The sequence below is a fragment of the Lygodium microphyllum genome, chromosome 6, assembly GCF_053477565.2.
Source record: "Lygodium microphyllum isolate KBCC chromosome 6, Lygodium_microphyllum_v1.1.10, whole genome shotgun sequence".
NCBI classification, from domain to species: domain Eukaryota; kingdom Viridiplantae; phylum Streptophyta; class Polypodiopsida; order Schizaeales; family Lygodiaceae; genus Lygodium; species Lygodium microphyllum.
The window spans coordinates 119983449-120003086 of record NC_141140.1 but is presented as its reverse complement, the minus strand read 5'-3'; the positions used below and the strand labels follow the sequence as shown (position 1 = coordinate 120003086).

General features: G+C 40.5%; 1 protein-coding gene across 1 annotated transcript; it reads right to left on the bottom strand.

Annotated features, from left to right (window-relative positions):
* Positions 1 to 411: 411 nt before the first annotated feature.
* Positions 412 to 18481, bottom strand: LOC148035038 (pentatricopeptide repeat-containing protein At2g39620-like). Its single transcript, XM_087680770.1, has 4 exons — positions 15584 to 18481; positions 15417 to 15496; positions 903 to 953; positions 412 to 742 (listed from the first exon to the last, which is right to left on the bottom strand). Exons 1-4 carry the CDS (start codon positions 18479 to 18481, stop codon positions 412 to 414), a joined length of 3360 nt encoding a protein of 1119 aa, XP_087536896.1.
* Positions 18482 to 19638: the final 1157 nt, after the last annotated feature.

Below are 19638 nucleotides of genomic sequence, written 5' to 3'. Positions count from 1 at the left end.
ATGGCACCCTCCTCTCTCCTCTCTCAACGCAAAATTCTCTTTTGAAGACTAGGACAAGGGCCCCTTTATATCGGTTTTCTCCTCTCACAAAACACACGTTGTGTATTGCTTTTTTTAAAAGCCATAATCGTTTCTCAAACGTTTTTATGCTTTTCAAAAAAAACTTTATTAAGGCTTTTAATCGCAAAAGCCTGAAAGTTGCTTTAAATCCTAAAGCTTTGTTTTAGCTTTTAATGTTGCCATCTTCTGCTCCATTCATCGTCACGAATGCGGATTGTCCACCTAGATGTCATCTACTCAAATGCTACGTAACATTCTCTTCTTTTCATCAATTATCGATGGCTTTCTGCAGAAATCCAGAGCCTGTTCCTCTTTAGCTCGTCGCACTACCCCTCTATTTGATTTTATATTCTAACATACACACACAATCACCTTGCTGAGAGACTTCGTGTTCTCAACAATGTCGACAATTTGAAACTTGCTCTTTTGTCTTGCTTGTCTAACACTCTCCGTCAACCCCCCACGTGCCCTCATCGTAATGAACATTAGTGCAGCAGCAGCCGTAGGCCTTGAGCAAATAGTTGTGTGGTCTGCGAGATCAGAAGCTACCGCCGATGCGACGACATTGTTGTTGTTAGCTATACTGTGCTCTGCTGCTGCTGTTGCTGACAGCAATGCTTCATCATTGTCGCCCTCACCATTATCAAGATCATCTTCATCGTCATAAGAAGCCCAACCAACTCTGCATATGCTACAGCACCCTTGCGTAGATTTGAAATTATACGCAGCAGTTTGGGGAGAATCTTAAGCCATGAACATTGGGCCATTGTTGCAAATCACGCAATTATATCATTAATGTCGCCACCTGTTGATTCTACATTTGTCTTGCCATTGCCAGTTACCGGATCCCAAATCCTGGCCTTTGCTGCGTGTGCGCATAGTAACCAATAACTCTGCCAAAGGAAACGCCATAGTATTAGAGCTGTTAAATAAGTTCATGCGATTAGAGAGCATCCCCTCTATAAGTGGAGGTTGTGGCTTTGCTTCATCTTTAACAAGCTCTTTTGCTTTGCCATTGGTTTCATCATTGCCTCTATCACTATTCCCACTTCCTAAAAACAAATGCCAAGCTCGTCATCTTCTTGGGAGACCTCCTCAAGTTGAACAAACAACCACTTTATTGCCTTCTCAACACTAAATTTGTATCATACTCTCCTAAGTATCTCCTCACCTCTAGCAATCATACAAGTGATGCTCCATACAAAGAAATGAATGCACTTGGAAAATAGAGTGCCTAGCCTATCTACATGTGCTCATGCGTCATGTAACATGCAAACACAACTCCTTGATTTAATTACAATCCTTATCCTCACCTCTCAATACTCAACAATATTGTACTTTGTTCCATCCACCCAATTCTCACAATCATTCAAGAAAAATAATGGTCCTTAAGAAGTTGACCAAGAAAACAACCCATCCATTAGGAAAAAAATGAACTCACAAATGGGTCTTTTACCGCCCTCCCCCCCCCCCCCCCCCCCCGCCCCTTAAAACAAGGAAAATAGGATAGAAGAATAGTAAAATAATCCTCCTCTCTCTACTTTTGCAATCTAGTTTTGCCTTTTTTATATTATCTACAAAGATATACTTAGATTCCTTCTCTCTCCTCATTCAAGAAGTCTTTTCCAACCAAATTTTATATTCAAAAAGGAGTTAGTTATGGGAGTGTGGTGCTTCGTTTTCAATGCAAAATGATTAGTAGATACGAGGTAATTGATTTTTTAATTGAGAACAAGAAAAATGAAATTTCGAAAGTTCCTTTTAAGATATTTTGGGGATTTTTTATATCCTAGCTTTTGGTCAAAAAACAAACCAACTGGTCAAATTTCGTATTTTTTGGAGATGTTTTTGGAGGCAAAATAGAAATATCTAAAATACAAAAAGTCTTGGACATCCCTACCCTCTGAGCTATTTCCCCCCATATTTGTACTCTCTCATGGCTCTATTGTGACCTCTTCTCTGTGTTTATGCAACCTTCATTAACAAAGTGAATTACTTACACCCTCCTTTCCCTTGGCACCTTTGTGTGTCTCTCTGTGCATCTCCACTCTACCTCTTGTGACAACCAAGTAAGCTCCCCGTTTCTATTAATAGTAAAATGAATGCAGGAAAGAAGGAGCTGCATATTGAGGTAGAGATTGAATATGCCCCATTATTCAAAAGAACCCATCGTACTAGTGTCAACCCTCAGGTTTTGTAGAGTTACAGGCAAATGGGATTGAAACATGTGGATTTGTGGGTTGATGGGGGAATCTATCCAATTGACCCCTTAAACAATAGACCTCCAACTTTCTCAGGAATCACAAATTTGCTGAAGTATGTGTGCGAGGGTGAAAATGGGTTACTTGGTTATACTAGGCGGCTCAATGATCAGCCGTTCAAAGTATTTGCAACTTGTCAAGCAACTATAAAAAATTGCCATGATGTGATCGCTGCACATCAACTTCATATACAATAGCTCATAGGACAAGTGGTATAACTGAATAACATTGTAATTCAACAAAACAATCAAATTATTTCAATGCAGGACACTATCCATGACATTGGTATCTCATATGAGGAGGCAAAGGCACAATTGAAAGACTTGAGAAAGATCAACAGCAAGCTAACACAGAAGCGTAAACGAAAGAAGAAGCCAATCAATGAGTTAATTGTGAATAGTGGCCAGTGGAAGCCACATATCAAAGCATGTAAGGTAGTTCAGAAAGAGAACCTAGGTGAGGGTGAGGTTGGATCGTGTATTAGTAGATTGCTGAAAGCAAGTACACTGGAAAACGCTTTGAGCAATCGTAAGTTTAAGGCTGTGAAGGAAAAGGTGATTGAGTGCACATTAAAAGATGTGTCAAATGAGTTCTCAGTTGTGGATGCACAATCTATTTGTGACAGGGCCGGCATTAGCACAACGACTTACTCAAAGATATTCAAAGGTGTAAAGGCTGGGTTTGGTCGTGTGCTGAAGAGAAATAGAATCATGCCGAATCGTGCCTCTTCCTCAACCTTCAAAGTTAATAGAGGCCCGACGGAAACTTAATACAAAGGTTTTGGAGTTGATAGGAGATCCCATGCATGTTCAATGTATGGAAACACTAAATATTGGGACCAAAAATGCATATGAGGTAAAGTTCACCGAACTCAATAATTACTATTTAGATTTGAACAAGGTGTAGTCGGAAATGGTAATGTACTACAATATGTCTGTTGAGGAATGTAATGGTAAATTGCAGTTTTTGTTATAAAATTAGATGAAAGTGAGGTCGTCAAAGGAGTAAAGCTTGAAAGCGTTAGTATAACTCTAATGAATAGAGCTTTACAATTCGACAAGAACAACCCAAGGAACTTTAGTGTTCAATCTGAGCGCCATATGTGGTGGCTCACTGCATTTGAAGTTCCTAAAGAAACATTTGAGGTGTTGCAGCTATTCTTTATGCACACAAGCATTCCAAGCATCATCGATTGTCAAGAACATGGTGAGATGCTCTTGGTTGAAGGGTATGGTCAATACTTGGTTGAATGGCATCTTGCAAGAGACTTGAAAACTTTAAAATGCATGTGTGGAATCTCCAATGGTGCAAATACAAAGAATCCATGCCTATATTGCTTGACAAAGAGGGTGGAAGAAAAGGACGGAAAGAAGAATTGGCGAAAGGTGACAAGTGCTACACCGACGCACAATAGAGAAGATCCCACTTGGAATCCCATAATCAACATTCCCTTGGATCGTATTCACATTTGTTCATTGCATGCTTTTGTCAAAATCATGGAGAAACTTGTATATGAATACATTCACTTTGCTTATAGGATGCAACCAGAAAAAGAAGCCATTACAACGTGTAGGAATGTGGAGCGAGTGCTATCAGAAATTGGGATACACAAGTATCAAGTGACGATTGAAAAAGATGAGAAGAGATCAGGAAAATCTAGTAACTTGCCAAAAAATCCTTGCTTTGGAGGAGAAAATGCTAGAAAGTTTCTCTCAGTACCCATCAATGAGGAAGGGAATGTCATGGTTCGTAGGCCACGACTACGATGGGTGGAAAAAGTTACATTTTGCAGTTCCTAATCGAAGTAATGGAGGAAAAACAAGATTGGCCAAAGCTAAGGTTTGGATAAGTCTTAACAAATTGGCTCCCTTACTTCGCAATATGGTGTTTAACAATGAAGATAAGCAAGAATTTATCAATGCTGTGCATAGCTTCTACGAAAACATGGTGGAATCATGGAGCAAAAACTCTATCACACATCACATGGTGCGTACTAAGGTAATATTTTAAAATTGTATGAATTGTATAAACTATTGAGCATAGTTTTACTCATGTGTGATATGTGTCTTTGTAGCATATCCTTGAGGCACGTGGCTATACTTTGCAGAAAAGGAAAGCATCAGAATTTGGTCCACACAAGGGATGGAAAATTCACATTGGATAGCACATGGTGCATACCAAAGAAAAACTGATCATGGTGGAGGGGTGAATGGTAGCAATCCAATGATCCAATTGCTATCATGGTGGTATAGGATTATAGTAGTGGATGAAGCTAAACTCTCGCAAAAGAGAGCAAATGAAAGTGCTGATGAATCGACTGCAGACATGATGAAATCACGTCGTGTCACTAAAAGAGTGTGTTATGAAGCCTCAAGTGCCAAAGAAAACCATGCCAAGTGGCTAGAAACAAGGCTTCGACAAGGCAGCCAATGGGTTCGAAAAGAGCTAAGATAGTAAGATGAATAATGTGAATCACTGTGAATACAATTCATAGTTTAAGAGAGAAAGAGAGAGTGTGCATCTATGTGAATGAATCTCACATTTTAGGGTTATATAAAAGAGGGTTTCACGTTCTATCTTATTCATTGAGTTCTCACATCTCTTGTGCAGGAAAGATGGCTAGGTCTAAGGTAGTTGCAAATAAGCTTCCGCTCAAAGCCCCATATCGTGTTCAGCCCCTTGGAGCATCTACTAGCCCAAATGCACCCCCTTCTCAACCTAATCCACCTTCCTCAAGTCGCCCTCACAAGGGTCCTCCTCAGCATCCCCACAAGAAACGCAAGTGGAATCCAGGTACAGTGGCCTTAAGAGAAATTAGAAGGTATCAACGCTCTTTTGATCTCATCATTCCGAAGGCGAGCTTCTCGAGACTTGTTCGGGAGATTGTGCAAGACCTCTACCGCACAGAAAGCAGGAGGCGGTTTTTGGCACAAGGTCAGGACAGAGCTTATTGCTTCACAAAAGAATGTCTTCATACTCTACAGTGTGCTGCAAAGGCCTTTTTAGTTGACTTGATGACTAATGCTCAACGTTGTGCCATACATGCGAAGCGCATCACTGTAACTCCCAAGGACTTCCAACTTGTAAGAAATCTTCAAGCAGTGAAGGATGCATTCGTTCCAATGGAATGAACACAGTTTGCAATGTTATCTTTTTTGGCATAGTGTTATCCTCGTGCATTGGACATATGATTATGTCCCAGTGCAAAACTATTGTATGCGCCCTTAAAATATGAATTAAAATTTTACACTTGTCTTCGCTTTAAACTTTGACTGTGCATCTTCGTTGTATTTTCAATTCTTACTTACAGTTTTTATCAGCACTGCCAATTTCAATAGGAATAACATGCAAAAATTTGCCATTTCTTGTTGTAGACTTTACTCCTAATGCCTGTGTATAGTTTATGTGGTGTGAAATTTCTAAGGGCCAGTAGTCGCAATGTTGATTTCTCAATTATCAATCCATCCATAATTTTGGTGTGGGATAATTTTTAAAATACTAAACTGTATTGGAATGCGACGAAACCTCACACACGCACTCGTTAGGTGGCTAAGAGCCCTTTTTTTTTTTTGAAAAAAAAGTGCCTGCAGACCCCCGGTCCAAAGTCTGGCTATGGATTTACGATCACACGATGGACAGTGCGTATGAAGCTGCATTAACCCGATTTTGGGGTTTAAATTCGTTAAAAGTTCATTCTTCTTCTTTTTTTCACATCTTGATTTCTTTGCTTCCTCCATTTTCACATCCCCAACCTCTGTGTCTTCTCTATCTTGCCCTCCTTGAGCTTGCATGGCACGGACCAAGCAAGCATGTCCCCGTTTTGGCCCTGGAAAGACATCACGCCAAGGCCCGCCACCTGGAGCACAAGGTGGAGCCTCCTCTAGTGCAGCAACAGGTGCTCCCCGTAGAGCACAAGGACCACCACAGAAGAAGAGGACATGGAAACCGAGCATTGTCGCCCTTCGAGAGATAAGGAGAATCCAACACGGATACAAGCTTCTCATCCTGAAAAGTTCTTTTCATAAAGTTGTTCGAGAAGTCATGCAAGACTTGGAGCTAAAAGGGATGGGAAGATTTTGGGCACGAGTGCGAGATGGCCCACCAACAAGAAGGTGGACTACTGCAGCCATGGAGGCTCTACAAACCGCTGCATAGGGGTTTCTCATCGACTTGTTCGATGATACACAGCTTGCATCCATCCATGCAAAGCGTGTTACAATCACAGATAAAGATATGAGCTTTATCATTCGGCTTCAACACGGCAAGGAGACCCCGCCATAGTTTACTAGATTAATGATGCAAGGTTTATAATGACTGTTACAGCGCCATAACATCTTAGAAGCCCAAAAAATTTTGTATACTCCGCTACATTGGAATATTTATTTATATATACATAATATCTCCTGCGATGTGTACTGAATTCAAATAATTGAGTAAAGTTCTTTTGTTTCGTTTCTTGAAACGCATGACTCTTAATTTTTGTTTAACGTATGAATGCATCAAACGTAGTAATACGTATGGATACAAGTTACGTTATTACTTATGCACAATCGCAAGTACAGTACTACGCGTTGAATTATATTAATATATGCGGATGTGTCATTCACGTACCACACATTATCGTCACACTTACACAATCGCAAGTGCAGTACTACGCGTTGAATTATGTTAACATATGCGAATGCATCATTCACGTACCACACATTATCGTCACACTTATATGAACCACACATTTATTTAATAAATATTTATTTGTAGGGACAAAGTAAAGTATCTTATATTCATCAAGAAAAATACATGTAATGGTTGTTAGTGACGGTAGATACAAAAAGCCGATAGCCAACAAGAACTCTCAATTGTTCCTTGGCTTTTTTATCAGTGGAGAGGAGGGGCCAGCTTCCAATGGAAATATAAGTTTCTTCTTTGCTTCAAAAAGTATGCGCTCCCTCTTCAGCTCTTTCTCCAAGAGAAGCGGATCCGACACTTTAGCGAGGTCGCCTAATGTCGCAAGCACACACATTGCTCCACCCCGCATTTGATTAAACAAGTAAAGAAGCATTGACCGCTTGATTAGCACCACCTTCTCCAAGCTAGATGTCACAGGTATCGCTCGAAAAGGTCCAAACTTGGTCAAAGCTTGAATTTTCATGATTATTTATTGCCCTCCTGGTGAGCACTTCTTGTGGAAGACCACCAAATCTGCAACAAGGTTACCGATATACTCCTTAAGAGCTGAATCCTTGCGTTGATCCGCATGTCGAGCTCCTCCTTGCCTTGATGCAAACTCATCTATATATAGTATGTCCTAAATGACAAAGTCAAATCAAACAATATATTTAGCAACTAACCTAGAGTTATCAAAAAGTGATGAAACTTGATGGTACGTGTGTCGGGTCCCTGGGAGTCCACCGGTGAAATCTTGGCAAAAAATGATGCCTGCAGCTGCCCTGTTTGAAGTCTGGCATCTGGGGCCACTTTCTAGGCAGCTGCAGGCATCATTTTTTGCCAAGATTTCACCGGTGGACTCCGAGGGACCCAACGCACCCTACCATCAAGTTTCATTGCATAAAAATATATGGTAGTTAGAAATCTCACCTTCTCAAGATCATCTTGTATCTTCATTTCCTCGTGTGTCAAGGAGGCACCTCTTTGGGCAGAGGGATCTACAAACTCCTTGGTAGGAAGCTGGGGCCTTGGTCCAAACAAATCATGCTGTAGTGCTTCAAATTCAACATCGGGCACAAGGTAATCTTCTTCAACCGAGGTAATATGCTCCTGTGCTACTATGATATCTTCCAATCTCTGCCATTGTTCGGTACTTCTATGCCATTTTTTTATTAGAATGTTTAAAAGCAAACTATAGATTATCAAGAGTACATTTGAATATATAGTTTGCAATGTTGGCACCAAAAATGTGTTGTAAAAACACTAATTATCAAAGCAATATTTATTGAAATGTGGGTTTGTGTGGCTCTACATTGCCTTGTAAGTGGCTCAAACCTAACACTTGTAGTCAACTTGTATGGCATCTCAATATCATTTATACAAATGGCCATTTTGGACTATTATGATGCATTAATGACATCAAGATTGCATGATATGTATATAAAGTGGCAAAGTGATATGTATACAAATGGCCATTTTGGACTATTATGATGCATTGATGACATCAAGATTGCTTGATATGTATATAAAGTGGCCAAGTGTATAACAAATGAAAACATTTGCAAATACATTCTTGAGCATTCGAGGTATATTGTTTGTGATTGGTGTAGTAGATGGCAACCATATACCAATCATTGCCCCAAGCAAAAACTATGAGGATTATTTCACTGATTCTTCAAATCACGATGGCTGCTAATTGTCTTGTTTGGGACTATAGAATTGGTTGGACAAGTTCAATGCATGATTGGAATATTTTTCAACGTATTGATTTAGGGCAACAATGTGCAAACGTTGCTTTGGGTCAGCATTATCTTCTTGTTGATTGTGCTTACCATATGCACTTTTGGATGCTATCTCCTTTCAAGGGTAATAAAGATGAACTATCTCCAAAACATTACTATTGAAATTATATACACTCAAGAAATCATATCCTAGTTGAAAGAGCTTTGGAATCCTTAAAGCTTTTTTTTACATTTCATTGAAGAGATGTGCTATGCTCCTACAAAATATCCCAATTATAGTAGTGGCATGCCTTGTTCTACATAATATATGCATTTGCACAAAGATAGTTTTGATGATGCATAGATAAGTGAAGCTACAATAGAGCTAGAGAGAGAGAGAGAGAGAGAGAGAGAGAGAGAGAGAGAGAGAGAGAGAGAGAGAGAGAGAGAGAGAGAGAGAGAAATGCATCTCGACATGACATGGATCACCAAAATAGTTTGAGGAATGGACTAGCAGAGGTTGCTACATTAATCAATGCAAATACCATGCAAGCAACTCAATGAACGCATTTAGTAGAGCTTGAACCAATATTCAACCAACCTGGTGGAGTAGCTTAAAGAGACAACATTGCTCGAAGCATGTTTGAAGAGAGAGAGAATGCAAATTTGAGAACTATGTTTGGGGATATTGATTAAAACAAAAGAGATTGAAGACAAAGAGAGTAACAACTAGAAGTACATTTGGTCTTCATCAAGGTGGGAAGGTGGAAAGAGGGGTGGGGGTGGTGCATCAAAAATTATTCCCTCTTTCCACCTTCCCATGGAGAGCTTGATAGATCCATACTTCTAGCATTATTTAATAGTCATTGTGTTAATTAGCTTATGTCTGGTATGCTAGTTGTTCATTAATTAATGTTGATTTAGTTTTTAATTGACTAGAGTTAATTTAGTGTATAAACTAGTTAGCGTGGAAGCTTTAATCATGATAATTGTGTTAATCATGTTGATTCATTGTGTTTCATTGTTATTTATAATTGTATTATTTATGTTAGATTTGGTGTTGATTTTCATTAGTTAATGTTGATTTAGTGCGTTAGTTGATTACCATTATTTTAATGTATTAACTAGTTAATGCTCATTGGGTTAATATTAATTGTTACTTGATTAGTATTCATTGGGTGTGTTAATTAATAAATATTGATTTCTTGTATTATTTTGGATGTGTCTGGCAGGCATAGGCTAGCCAATGTGTAAAGAACAATTGATAACCAAGGGACACCTTTTGTGTTCATAAGCTGGTCAACAACTTGTGTACAGAAAATGTCCATCACCCAATGTGTAAACAAGTGGACCCAATTCCAAAAATTTTGTTTCCACAAATCGGACGCGATTTGGGCAAGCAATGGCAATGCATAAACAAACCTTAGCCTAGGTTCAAATGAGGTTAGAAGTCACCACACAAACTTTCCACCCCCAAAGAGCGATGGGCACATGGTGAACAACATTCAAATTGCATAGTAGTAGGAAGCTCATCCACTTCCATGTCATGGCAGCAAGCCTAATGTTTTCTTTTGATCCCCCCCCCGCCCCCCCCCCCCCCCCCCCCCCCTTGCCCAATGTATTTGCCACCTAATAGCCAGGTTGACAACTCATTATCCAAGATAAATCAATGTTTTAATAAACGTTTAAAATAAATTAATGTTTTATATCTTAAACGTTTTATATCTTAATTGCTTAAAATCAAGGCAAACATTTTCTAATGTTTAGCTTTCAACTTTCTTTTTCCAATGTTTATTTTGAAAGTTTTCAAGAGTTTTTCCTTTCAAATGTTCACAAATATAGCCTTCCATAAGCACTATAAAAGAAACATGTTTTGCCTTGAAGTTGTCCTTGACGATTTCGAAGGGTGAATCCACACATCCACTTGCTTATAGGTAACCTTTCAATGATATTCTCAAAGCATGATCAATTTTTTGTAAGTGTTTTTCTCATATCATCTTCCCCTTTTATATAGGTATTCTTATGAGGGCAACGTGTGATGCAAAGGTATCCCATCATTTTTTTCTTATCTCTTCGAATATCTCTTTGCTACTTGGAAGAGAATGTAAGTTCCCAAACAATGTTCTCTTGATCCGCTTACTATCCCTTCTCAACCTCTCGTTTCTCCATGCCCCCCATGGCTTCACTGCCATGTTAACATCCCCATCACCTACCTCCTCCTTTTTCTTTAGAACACCCCCCCCCCCCCAAAACTCGACTCCAAAACCATCCAACCCTTCTTCCAAAACACCTCTATCTACTCCCCAAAGCATGGAGACGACTTCTCAACCCTCCAAATTCCAAGCCAAACCTTCAAAGAAGAAGGCCCTAGACCTCGATAATGAGGTGTCAAAAACTACTTCATCCAAGAAGCAATGTACTACAAAGAAGAAAGGTGTGGTGGACCTCGATGATGACAATAATGATAACAAGGAAAAAGGCAAGTCGAAGGATTTTTGGGCGGATCAACTTATTCATGTCTATGTTGGCATGAATAAGGAATATGGAAACCTCAAAAACAAGGGGTAAACCTTTGGGCCAAAGTAGCAAACAAATTGTCCTTACTTATCATGACTTTGACAAAGATGCCAAATCATATCGAAAAAAGTGGGCTGTAGTATTAGGACAATATAGGATTGATAAGGCTCATAATTCGATATATGGTAATGATAGATGTCACACTTGCAGGTGATATAACGTGGTGGAGAGTACTACCATATAGGTCATCTGCTAATTGTGTGTCACATTCCGCATCTACTACATCTAACCATACTATGGGTGCTACGAGGGGGGAGGGGGGCTCGCGAGGGGGGGGGAGGGGAGACTGCTATTCAGGAAGACTCCCAAGCTAACTAGGCTAAAATTCTTGAATCTTTATTAAAGTGTGTTGCTACGAGTAGTAGTGTATGCCTTTAACGTGTGTTATCAATAGTAACTACTGCTACTAACTTGTGCTGTCAAAAACATTTTGTACAATCAAACAACATTGTCAAAATGATTTGTTTACTTGTTACATATTTCACACTATTGAAAAGCTAACACAAGGGGATAATTCATCTCACTAAATAGATGTGTGTATGTAGGTTATAATGGCAATCTCCAAAAGAATGGCCTTATTTTGTGCATAGTTGTGGTCCTTGGCAATCACAGAGCTTCTTACACCAAGCCATATGCACATTGATGAAGCCATCTTGCAAACATGGTTGCATCTAATTCAATGTATGGGCCATTTCATAAACATTAAGAAGACAGATAATCGTATTAAGGGCCATGAGCATAGAAAGGCTTGGGCTTGACCTTGTCCACAACATTTCCTTGAACATTACTTGCTAGGTTCTTACTCAACAAGTATGTTCAAGCAGTGTCTTCACATCAATAGAGAGACTTTTCATTACTTGTGTGGCAATCTTGCTCCACAAATGGAAAAGAAAACTACAAATATGTGTGCCACTCTAAGTATTAGTACACATGTTTGTCTTGCTCTTCATAAATAGGCATATGGCACAGCATTAGAGATCCTAGCAGATTTGCATGGGTGTACAAAGAGTACCACTTGTGGCATAGTCATAGACTTTTGTAAGGCCATCCTCACATCGGGCTTAAGGGATGCATATATTAAGTGGCCATCTTAAGCTCAGTTTGAGAAGTTAGCTAGGGAATTTTAGACCTTGGGAGGTACCCCTTATGTCGTAGGAGCAATTGATGGCTCGCATATTCCGATAATTGCCCAAAGGGAGAACCATGAGGATTACTTTAACCGTAAAGGGTTCCACTCAATTTTGTTGTAGCAAATTGTTCTATATGGATCTATGATGTAGGATGGGCTGGGTCAATCCATGACTCCTTAAACTTCACTAGAGCAAGCTAGGTCAAAGATATACAAGGGGCAAGTTGTTTTACACACATGTTAGCTTTAAGATGCTACCCTTGTTTGTTCTTGCCTTCGGGCATGGAACATCACATTATAGCTACCCAGTTTTAGACAACTTGTGCCCTTGACTAGAATTTAAGAAATATTCTATATGGAACATTCAAGAGTTCTTTCATTCTATTGCAAAGGCTATTCAAAGTTTTTACTAGCAATGACAATGTAACATGGGCAAGAGATCTATTCTTCTAAAGTTTTCTGTGAACGAAGTACTATGTAATAGCACATTCTAAACTTTCTTTTAACATGTGTAATCACTTCAACATGAGTAGAGGGACCAATAGATTGACATGTGATCTGCCACTGGATTCTCTTTTCCCAAGTGACATGTAATCACTTCAACATGGGTAGAGGGGCAAATAGGCTGATATGTGATCTGCCACTGGATGCTCTTTTCCCAAAGGACTTGCATAATACTTTTCTTATAGTTGAACTAAATCCTACAACAATCAAATAAAAAATTTTGAGTTACTTTGAAATTTTTACCAAGTAGATCTAATCCTAAATAAAGGCTTCACAAAAGATTGACGATGGACCAATGGACTGAGACTCTAAGATATATTGTTTTGAGGCTTCACAAAAACAAAAATATGATTTAAAAAGTTTTAATGGCTCAATCAAATGACTCATATTAAATATCTTCAAGTGGCTAAAAATGATGCATCTTTTATGCAAATTGGTCGGTAAACTAGGGTGGGGTGTAATCTGCTTTTGGGAGGCATCACCTTATTGGCTCTAACCTATTTTGTGTGCATGCACATGTCTATGTTAATATTTGCTCACCACATAGGAATATCTATTCTAGTATCGTGCTTGAGAGTTGAGGCCTGCAACATGCATGCCATTGAGAAGATGTGGAGTCACTATGTGCACCAACTCATAGCCAATTGGTAGACGAATCATTCTAATACTAGTCTGAATATTAGAGATTTAAAGCACTCCAAGGATATTTTGGCCATGTTATTAGCACTGGTGTCCATCTAGATTTGAACAAGCATGTCAATCCGAGATGGAGTTGCCCCTCATCCAAGTGACACTTCAAAAGCATAAATGTGAAAATGAGACTAGCATAGTTTGCATTGTGGACAGAACTACACAGCTAGGTGTCTCCATTCCCATGCTAAGAACATCAAACCATTTCTCTTCTTTGGGATCATTAAAATCAAACCATTTCTCTACCTGAGGGGGAGTCCTATCTTACCCCTATTCGTCAAGGCCATCTCTGTCTCCTCAAAACCATCACCTCTTTCTTTTAAAAAAAGACAAACTGGACATCCACCAACTATTCGAGGATCCAAGCTATAATTCTTCACAACCACATGACATTACCACGGACATTCACATCAACGGATCCTGATAGAGCAGCTGAGATTCTCTGCCACAAGCTTATGATGGGATCTTGTAGGATGGAAGGAAACCCAAGAGTTTTTAAGTGTGTTGAGACATAATCTTTTTTAATTCTCCTTGGCATATCATGACAAGACATACTCATCAATTTGTTCTGATAGGTCATCTTGGCCATTGGTTACAATATACTCTCATTTTTTTGTAAAGAGAATATTCTCTCTCTCTCTCTCTCTCTCTCTCTCTCTCTCTCTCTCTCTCTCACATATACACATCAATTTGGAAGTTACAATAACTCCTAGTTTTTCCCATCCCAATTCAAGGTCTATCACCTCTTATGAAAATCACTTGATGAGCACAGCTTATGATTACCAGACACCCCTTATCATGCACCTTTCCAACCTCAGAACTCTGTCATAATTCTTTTGTACACAACCTTCTCATCTATGGAGGAAAGAACAGTCACTCGCTTCATAACATACATCACTCAATGAATCTCGTAGAGAACCCCATAACGTACACCCGATTTAGAAATTGACAAGGAAAATGGGACAAAAGAAGTATGTTAGGGGTGCACAGTTGATGGTGCATAAGTGTGTCCAATCCTGTTTGGCATAGATGCAAGCAGGAAGGCCAAGGCGCCTTATGGTGTAGTGTACAGAAAAAGGTGACGTGTCCTATGATAGTGGCAGAGACCCATCCCGTGGGTGCATAGGAAAAGGAAAACATACCTTGTGCCAAGTGTTGTAATGTTCCTCAATCTCACCTCTCGATGATTGTTTTAAGGGCACACTAGTCACACTCAACCCCCCTCTGACTGACACTATTTGAGAATACAGAAGGGCAACCCAATCCTTACACCCATTGTTGTTACCCTCACAATCGCTTGTGTAAAGATTGTATGCCTTGTGTGCATTTGATGATACAATTGTGTATCCCGCCATGTGCTAGCATATAGTGCGAGAAGGAAGGCCAGGGAGCCTTATAGTGCAATGCACATGAACAAATCATGCATCATGCATTCAGAGGCCCAACCCCTACGTGCAACCCTCCATTCACACATCTCACGTCTCTGTTGAATATCAAGGGCAAGGACTGGACACTCACCCCACCCTCTGTCTCACACTCTGTTGATGAATACAAAGGGCAGCCCATACTCACAGCCCATCCTATTAGGATAAAAGCTCACATCACTCAATTGTTTGTTTCGTTTGTTGCTAGCATCAGGGAGTTGATGACGAGGCATACCAAGGAAGGTAGCCCATATATCTAGTATTGTAGATTTTTTGGACATCATGTGTACAGAGACAGCGCACCAAGGGAGGTGGCTCATCTATACTAGTTTGTGGGAAATGCTTTTCATCCCGTAATTCTCCCCAGCCCAATTCAAGATCTCACCTCTTAATGGAAGTCACTTGATGAGCACAGCTTATGATTACCAGATGCACCTCATTGTGCACCTTTCCAACCTCAGAACTCTGTCACAATTCTTTTGTACACAGCCATCTCATCTATACTAGTTTGTGGGAAATGCTTTTCATCCCAAAGGAGCTAAAAGCAAGAACCTCTTCACAATATCCAGCATCTTTCCTTGCTTTATTCTTTAATCTCAAAGCTTCAATCTTATCCGCATCCTCTTTCCTGCCAGCATCTATATAGATATTGCTCATCCAGACATATGCTACAGGATCTTTTTCATCTACTTGCACTGCATGTTCAAAGACCCGTCTCGCAAGCTTCACATTGCCCCATCTTTGACAAGCTCCTAGCACAGAAAGCCATACCACAAGGTTGTCAGAAAATGGCATCTGCATGAGTAATTCTAATGCCTTGTCCAATTGGCCAGCACGACCAAGCAGATTAATCATGCAAGTATAGTGCTCTAGAGTTGGCAAGATGTCATACTGGTTGGTGATACTCTCAAAATACATGTGGGCCTTCTCCACTAGCCCTGTGTTGCTGCATGCATTCAGCACACTCGTGAATGTGACTAAGTTTGGGATTATACCTTCTTCTATCATCCTGTCAAATGTACAGAATACATCTTCAGCTTTTCCAAGTTGAGCATACCCTGTAATCAGGGTGCTCCACAACACAACATCTCGATCTGGAATCTTGTCAAACACTTCTTCTGCTTTCTCAAGTAGGCCACATTTGGCATACATATCCACCAATGCCGTTCCTACAAGTGTATTCTTTTCCAACAATCGATCTCTGATAATATTTATGTGTACTTCTTGGCCCTTTTCTACAGCTCCCATGCTGCCACAAGCTTTCAATATGCTAACAAATGTGACTGCATTTGGAAAGATGCCCTCAAGTTGCATCTGTCCATAATACTTCAGTACTTGCTCACCACTTCCATGTTGAGCATATCCTGCAATCAGACTACTCCACGAGACTACATTTCGAAGTGGAAGCTTGTCAAACACTTCTTGTGCTTTTACAAGCAAGCCATGCTTGATATACATGTCTACTAATGCATTACCAACAACAATATCTTTTTTCAGCCAGCCTTCTCTGACAATATTACCGTGCATCTCTTTGCCCTTGTTTATGGCTTTCATATTTCCACATGCTTTCAAAATGGAAACAAAGGTGACAGCATCTGGAGAAACACCTCTAAGTTGCATAAGGTCAAAACAATTCAGCACTTCCTCAAAACAATTATGTTGTACATATCCTCCAATAAGCACATTCCATGACCCCAAATTTTGAACTGAGAGCTTGTCAAATATTTCTTGTGCATTTGCAAGCAAGCCAAGTTTGGCATACATATCAACTAGTACAGTGCCAACAACAGCATTCCTCTCCAACAACCCATTCTGAGAAATCTTGGCATGGATTTCTTGGCCCTTGTTTTTGGCTCCTACACTGCCACAAGCTTTGAGGATGCAAGTAAACACGACAAAATCTGGTGAAACACCATCAAGCTGCATTTGAACAAAACAATGCAGTGCATCCTCCCAATGGCCCTCTCGTACATATCCCGCAATCATTGTACCCCATGAAATGACATCTCTAACTGGAAGCTTGACAAACACTTCTACTGCCTGCACAAGTGAACCACATTTAGCATACATTTCAACTAACACATTGCCAACAGTAACTTCTGTCAGCAACCCCTTCTTAGTAATCTCAACATGAATTTCTTGGCCCTTGCCTATGGCACCTGTCATACTGCAAACTTTCAAAATGCACACAAAGGTAATTGAATCTGGGAAAAGGCCATTATATTGCATCAATGCAAAACAGTTCAGTGCATCCTCAACAAAACCATGTTGAGCATATCCTGCAATCATCATGTTCCATAAGTCTACATTCAGCACTGGAAGCTTGTAGAGCACTTCCCCTGCTTTTGCAAGTGCACCACGCTTGGTGCATGTCTCAGCCAATGTTGCCCCTGCAGTAATATTGTTGTTCGACAAGACCAGCCTCAAAATATCACCATGACATTTTCTGCCCTTTTCTGCAGCTCCTAAGCTCCTACAAGCTTTCTGTAAACAGATAAAGGTGACTGCATCAGGAGGGACATGCTCAAGCTGCATCCTCCTGAAGCAGTCCAATGCTTCCTTACCAAACCCATGTTGGACATACCCTGCAAGCAGGGCATTCCATGAGACTATACTCCTAATAGGAAGCTTGTCAAATACTTCCTGTGCTTGTGCAAGTAGGCCACATTTAGCATACATACCAACAACAGCTGTCCCAACTATGACATTCCTCTGCAGCACCCCTTTCTTAGACACCTGATCATGAATCTCAATGCCCTTGGCTATAGCTCCTGTGCTGCCACAAGCTTTCAAAATGCAAACAAATGTGACCGCATCTGGAGTGATGCCTTCAAGCTGCATCTGTTTATAACATTTCAGTGCTTCCTTGCCCTGGCCATGTTGACTATATCCTGAGATTAGTGCATTCCATAGGACAACATTCCGGACTTGAAGCTTGTCAAAGACATGCTGTGCTTTTGGAAGTGATCCACATTTGGCATACATAGTGACCAAGGCACTACCTACAAAAAAATCATTTTCCAGGAACCCCTTTCTAACGAGATCAGCATGTACCCTGCTACCCTTTTCCAGGTCCTTTTGGTCAGCGCAATCCTTCAACATTGCAACAACAGTGTGCCTATGGATGTCCTCCAGAGTTTTCTTGTCACGGTTGGGTATCTCCTTCTGGCTTTGTGCAGGTGCAGAAAATCCATCTGTGTGCTTCATCATCTTCTTGGTAGCATAAAAATTACCATTGATTTCCTTATTTTCTTGCTTTTCTGCCATATTCTTCGCAGCATAAAGATTCCCATTGAACTCCTTATTTTCTTCCGCTTGTTCTGATGGCAGGAGCTCTCCAGGCTGGGAATTGAAAGAGAGCTCCTGAGCAAGCTTACAAGCGCAATCTGGGGGCCTGGTTTTCCTGGCTCTTCCTGGAGAGGACGTAGCTTGCAGCAGATGCCGTCCCATAGCTTGGGAAGGCTGTGTCTGTTGCCTGAGGTTTCATCACAAGGTTTAAATCCGATGAGTTCCATAGGACTGTGTGTGTGAGCGAGTGCAGGACACACCATGAGAAATGGGTGCTTCGTATACCGAAGTCCTGTTGCTCTCTTTTCGTTTTTCCTCGATATGGAATTTCTGTCTAACAAGAGGCCCTTAGCTTTTGCACTTTTATACAAATTTGCTTCCCACTCAAAAGAAATTTTGGACAATTTCCTACTGTGATTCTCATTCCAATTTCCGTCTCTGTCACATCTATACTATTAGTTAACGAGAGGTGGGGGGCGGGTGCCACATGGCAGCCCCCCACATCCCCCACAAGATAAAAAAGAGAACATGGGGACGGGTGTCACGCATCCAGCACCCGTCCCCGCCCGCAAAAATCGCAGCGGAGTGCCTAGTTGCAAAGTACTACAACATCATGAGCTTCTCTGAGGGAGTGATTCATGCACCCTAGGGACTCGGGAGGGAGGAGGGGACCCATATAACTAGTTAAGGTGCGGTTGGTCGGAGGACGTTGCTAGCCGGTGCTTACTATGAGCCCTATAGGGTAAGGGGTGCTGGCCCCCCATTTTGTGACACCTATTGTGGCATGTATGCACCCACAATCACTAATGCAATGAAGAAACTACCACTCAACAACATGTGGATAAAAGTCAAAAATTTGTCCAATGGATGGTTGCCAAATGTTATCCTTAAACCAATGCAATTTATGTCCACGAAATAGCAGGCTTTTTTGCACGTCTAAATCTGTGTCAAACCTTCAAATCGCCTCTACGATGGCTTCGTTGTGCCTAATATTTTGTTTCTAGTTCAGCCATCTGATATCAATGACATGGTTGGAGGGTCATTCTGGTGAATTTCGCCATGTTTAGCTTTTCGATGAAGGGCCCATTAGCTATCACTAAACTGGCCCTCTTACACTAAGGAAAATAAAGGAAAAGAGCCCCTTTCCCTAGATGGAAAATATCAAAGACTTGCCAACAACCTGAAAGGCTTACTTGTTTATGCTAGCTCTATGAACGTGTGTTCTGGCTATGTTGGAATCCTAGGGGTGTCTGCCTCACCCATATAGGGTGGTCTTGGCACCTAAAACAAATATATCACATTATCAACAAAAAAAAGGG

What these genes read in the sequence shown, in the direction of transcription:
- LOC148035038 (XM_087680770.1), bottom strand. Translation starts at nt 18,481, where the DNA reads ATGGGACGGCATCTGCTGCAAGCTACGTCCTCTCCAGGAAGAGCCAGG. An exon ending in ATGCTGGATATTGTGAAGAG is followed by an intron (nt 15,497 to 15,583) that starts GTTCTTGCTTTT and finishes GAATTGTGACAG; the next exon opens with AGTTCTGAGGTTGGAAAGGT. An exon ending in AGGCCAGGATTTGGGATCCG is followed by an intron (nt 743 to 902) that starts GTAACTGGCAAT and finishes TAGCATATGCAG; the next exon opens with AGTTGGTTGGGCTTCTTATG.